Source organism: Erinaceus europaeus, chromosome 8 (genome assembly GCF_950295315.1).
Source record: "Erinaceus europaeus chromosome 8, mEriEur2.1, whole genome shotgun sequence".
NCBI lineage: Eukaryota > Metazoa > Chordata > Mammalia > Eulipotyphla > Erinaceidae > Erinaceus > Erinaceus europaeus.
The window spans coordinates 92,282,888-92,288,178 of record NC_080169.1 but is presented as its reverse complement, the minus strand read 5'-3'; the positions used below and the strand labels follow the sequence as shown (position 1 = coordinate 92,288,178).

At 51.5% G+C, this 5,291-nt stretch overlaps 1 protein-coding gene across 1 annotated transcript; it reads left to right on the top strand.

The window, feature by feature from the left end:
• Positions 1-2,399: 2,399 nt before the first annotated feature.
• Positions 2,400-4,932, top strand: FEZF1 (FEZ family zinc finger 1). The gene is made up of 4 exons (XM_007525000.3): positions 2,400-3,208; positions 3,383-3,517; positions 3,757-3,889; positions 4,334-4,932. The coding sequence occupies exons 1-4, from the start codon at positions 2,411-2,413 to the stop codon at positions 4,693-4,695; spliced, it is 1,428 nt and encodes a 475-aa protein (XP_007525062.1). The 5' UTR covers positions 2,400-2,410; the 3' UTR covers positions 4,696-4,932.
• Positions 4,933-5,291: the final 359 nt, after the last annotated feature.

The window sequence follows — 5,291 nt, the reverse complement described above, 5'->3', positions numbered from 1 at the left end:
GGCTGCGCCAAGGGAACAAGGATCTCTCCGAAGCGCTGCTGGGATGTGTGCTTCTACCGAGTCTCTTCCCTCATCTAACTAACTCTTTTTCCTGGTGGGGCCGTCTTTTCCGCATCTGTCCTTCTAGGCCTGAACCTAGAAAAAAAGGCACTTCCAGGCCTAGTTGATAAGACCTGCTGCATTCAGACCTTTTCCCAACTAGATCCTTTAGCTGCGTGCTTCCAACTTTCTGTTGGACTCACTCCTCCTCCCCCATTTCCTTGGGCATTGGGCTTCCCCACCACCCAGCCAATTGGGCATCAGGCGCTTTCCCAGACCAAGGTTTCTTTTTCTTCCGTTTCAATGGGCGGGGTCGGGCCAAGCGCCCACCCAAAGCCATAGGTGTAGAGCGATGGGGTCGGGGAGCGGGAATATTGCGAGGTCAGTTTCCTCCACTTGGGGTCCAACGCTGCAACTGGTCCTAAGCTCAGACATCCTGGGATGTCCAGTCTGCTTGCACCCAGCTTCCACCTGCCAACCAACCCTTTTCCAGAGGTCTTCAAAGAAGAGAAGCTCATAATCAGGCTTAACCCAATGCTTGCCACCCGCCATCTCCCATCCAAACCGCACTCACTCAGGGGAACTCACCAAGTAGACAGCACCCGGGGCAGCTGCTTGTGGAAGCCCCACGGCAGGGAGAGGGTACCTGTGCGCTCTTGCTGCGCCTTTCAGCGTGGGCTGGCGGCTGCGGTTGCAGCGTCCTCTCGGTGCGGCTAGAGCTCTCTGGGCCCTGGCACACCCGATTCGGGGGATCAGCTCCGCACCGCCACTTGCAACCTGCAGCAACCCGGGGCTAGGGTGCTGCTGCTCCCAGCTCGCTCCCCGCCGCGCCCGCCTGGTAGGCGCGAATGCGCGCAGCCCGATTCGCCGTTATCGGAGTCTTCCCAGGCTATCCCGTAGGCTCGTGGGGCGGGGGGGGGGGGGCACACCTGGCTGAGGCGCTTTACAGGGGCGCAAGGTCTCCGCTAGTTCTCCGGGAGGCGGGAGCGGGGAGCTAGGACAGGAGCTCTGGCGGGTCGCTGCGCCCGCAGCCCTGCGGTGCACATGCACCAAGGCAGCCGCCGGAACCACCCCGAGGACCCGAGCGGACTCCCGCAGTCGCGACGCTGTGGGTGGTGACCCATAAGTTCTGTTTCATTTCTTTGCTCAACGTTCAATATTTAAAAATACTCCGGAAGAGTTTCTAGCTGAGCGCAGGTACTTAAAAACACCCCAGTTTTTTGACTTTCAGTGGAAACGCACAAAAGCCCGCGCGTGTAGGTTGATGTGTATTGGGGTTGGGGCCCAGTCGTAGTTGAGGTTTCCTTGGTCGTGACACCGCTCTTCCCTGACCTCGTTTCCTCAACTTTGAGTGTGCGCTTCCTACGCGTGTGCCATGCCAGCGTATTTACAAAACCACAAACACACAACAAGCCTCCCAAGGCCTTTAATTCTCTTAGGTGTTTGAGGAGGCCAGTTACCTGCTGGCGTCGTCCAATTGGTCCACGATTCGGTTCGAGCCTCGGAGTCTCGGGGATGCCGAGGGCACAGCCCCGGACTCTTGGGGGCTGGGGGGGGATATGAGTGTGGAGGTGGCGGCGCGGTTCTGACCCCGGCCCAGCCCTGCAGAAACTTGCAGGGGAAACTGGAGTTTCGTTGCCTACCAGAAGCTTTCCGGAGCCTGGAGTTTGATAAATACAGCCTGGCATTTGCCCCTGAATCAGACTCCCTTTCCTTATTTAGACCTTGCACAATGATTTTAGATGATGTCACTTAGAGCTAAACGAGAAAATTGATCTCAGATTTGTTTGGCTTCTAAAGCTTGGTTAAGCAGATTGAGAATTAAAAAGACAGAGGAAAAAGCAAAGGCGCGAGGGTGGGGTGGGGGGTGGGAGGGTGGGGGTAGGGACTAGAGCCCAAGAGTGTTTGCGCAGACCAGAGGGCGCGCTGCGAGGAGGAGAGCGCCTCCGCCTCTTCTGGGCGGGGGGAACCTCACTCACCAATGAAAAGTAGTCACTGACTGCGGAGGGGAAAAAAAAGTTTTCCTGTTGACTGTTGGTAGCGAATTGAGCAATTATCTAGTTTACCTTCTCCTCTTGGAAGTTAACGATTGGCGAGATCTTGGCTGCGTTATTGACACAACACTTTCTATTGATAGAAATAAGTAGTGATTGTCCCCGAGTCATTGGTGCGCCAAGAACTCTGCGATGGGCTGGCAGGAGTCCATTGGGCTGGGCAGGCAGGTTCGGCTGGTGATGCTGGGGAGGAGGAGGAGGAGGTTGCTGATGGTGATGGTGCCCGTCCCCCTCTCCGCAGGTCTGTGACAAGCTGGGAACAAGGCAACGACGACGGCGCAACCCGACCCGGGCTGGCGGACACTGGAGATTCAGACATGGACAGTAGCTGCCACAACGCGACTGCCAAAATGTTAGCGACTGCTCCGGTCCGGGGCAACGTGATGAGCACCTCCAAACCCTTGGCTTTCTCCATCGAACGGATCATGGCGCGCACCCCTGAACCCAAGACTCTGCCGGTCCCCCACTTCCTGCAGGGAACCTTGCCCAAGGGGGATCCCAAGCACTCTCTGCATCTTAACTCGTCGATCCCCTGCATGATCCCCTTCGTGCCCGTGGCGTACGACACGAGTCCCAAGGCTGGGATGACGGGCTCTGAGCCACGGAAGGCGAATCTGGAGGCCCCTGTGCCTGCAGCCGCGTCCGCAGCTCCCGCGTTCAGCTGCAGCGACCTGCTCAACTGCGCGCTGAGTCTCAAGAGCGACCTGGCCCGCGACGCGCTGCCGCTGCAGCAGTACAAGCTGGTGAGGCCGCGTGTGGTCAACCATTCCTCGTTCCACGCCATGGGAGCCCTGTGCTACCTGAATCGAGGTGACGGTCCATGCCACCCCGCGGCCGGCGTTAACATCCACCCAGTGGCCTCCTACTTCCTCAGCTCTCCATTGCATCCGCAGCCAAAAACGTATTTAGCCGAAAGGAATAAACTGGTGGTCCCGGCGGTGGAGAAGTACCCCTCGGGGGTAGCTTTCAAAGACTTGTCCCAGGCTCAACTGCAACATTACATGAAAGAAAGCGCCCAGCTTCTGTCGGAAAAAATTGCTTTCAAAACCTCTGACTTCAGCCGAGGCTCCCCAAATACCAAGCCCAAAGTTTTCACTTGCGAAGTGTGTGGAAAGGCAAGTACTAAGAAAAAGACAGAGGTCTCACTTCCTTCCTCCTTTCCTTTCTTCTTTTAAACGTTGTTTCAAAATTACTTGTATACTTTTCTCACACTATAGGTAATCGCCTCTTTGATTTCAGAGTGCTTACTGAGCTAATCTCTTATTTTTAAACTTATGCTTAACTTTAAGGTTTTTAATGCGCACTATAACTTAACTCGTCACATGCCGGTGCACACAGGAGCAAGACCCTTCGTTTGCAAAGTGTGTGGAAAGGGCTTCAGGCAAGCCAGCACCCTGTGCAGACATAAGATCATTCACACTCAGGTGAGTTCCTCAATCGAAATTTCACCTGGGTTAACTTACAAGAGTTTGTAGGTCATTGCCAATAAACCCTTAATCTTTAACATAAATTGTATTCTAATTAGATAGGGAAATGTCACTTAAAAAAAACTTTGTTCTGCTTAAGAGCATGAAAGAAAGATTTTTAAATTTTTTTTTTATTTTGCAGGACACCACTTCAGAGCAATATCTTAATTTCCTTGCTTTTCTTCCCTTCCACTTAGGAGAAACCTCACAAATGTAACCAGTGTGGTAAAGCATTCAATAGGAGTTCCACTTTAAACACACATACTCGGATACATGCAGGCTACAAACCTTTTGTGTGTGAATTCTGTGGCAAAGGATTTCACCAAAAAGGTACTGAATCCTGGAAATGTTGCCTTTTCTGGTAGTCTTAGGAAAGATCTTGCTAGTTATTGAGAGAAAATTAGAATATCATTTGGAAAGTGCATCTAGCTACTGGTGAATATGTTGCCATTCTAGCCCACCCCCCTCCATGTCTGATTACTATTAGAGAAATGCATGGTTCATTGCCAAGGGACAGTTTCTTTCATGTTGCTTGATATATATATATATATATATATATATATATATATATATATGATTAGGTTTATAAAGAGGCATTTAAAATGTGGAAGGGTTGGTCTCTTTGTCAAGGTTTTCACAGAAACTTGTGAAGTGCATACACCAGCTCTTGGAGTTCAACCGTGGTTGCTTATTCTTCTTTCCTTGTCCCTAACCTCTCCTGCCTTTTCAAGCTCTGCTTTTCCAACCCACATCTCTGTCACTTGTTTGTTTCAGGGAATTACAAAAACCACAAGCTGACCCACAGCGGGGAGAAGCAGTTCAAGTGCAATATCTGCAACAAGGCTTTCCACCAGGTTTATAACCTCACCTTCCACATGCACACCCATAACGACAAGAAGCCCTTCACCTGTCCTACCTGCGGCAAGGGCTTCTGCAGGAACTTTGATCTCAAGAAGCACGTCCGCAAGCTACACGACAGCAGCCTGGGGTTGACCCGCGCTACTGCTGGGGAGCCGGTCGCAGACCAGCCGCTGGCTCTGCAGCAGCCGCCGCCGCCCGCGACACTGCCTTCTCTGGCTCCTCCGCTGCCGCCCCCTGGGCCTCTGCAGCCCGGGCTCCACCAGGGCCACCAGTGATAAACGCCAAAGTTCTTTCCCTCGACCTAGCCGGCTCCCCACTACTGAGGCAGTGGTAGAATAGAGCTGGACCTTCTTGCTCAAGCTTATCGACAGAACCCAGGGCATGTTGGGCTCCACACTTTAGCGCCAAGCAGAAGCCTCTGCATTCCTGGCCTTTAGCCTCTTGCATGCACCTGCTAAGTGGTTTTGTGTATTATATACTCTATATAGGCACTAACAATCATGAGGAAAATTGGGGAGGGTTGTCTTCTGATTATTTTTTAAAAAATTGGAAAGACTCATCTCGGGTGGAGAGATGGTGTTTGTTCTGTTTTGTTTTTAAAAACAAATTTCTGCTGTATTTATTGAGATCTGTATTATCCTACTCGGGAATGCTGCACCATTCTAATTTTATTATTGTATATATTTATATTGTGTTGAACCTGTGGCCTCAAAATGCTTGCCTATTGTTTATTATCACTTCCTCTTCCCCCGAGATAACAAACCATTGTGTGTATGTTATATATACGCACATCATGTGTGTGTCTGTACAGGCACATCCCACATTTGTGAGCACACATTACATACTATATAAGGGTTGTTCATTATGGATG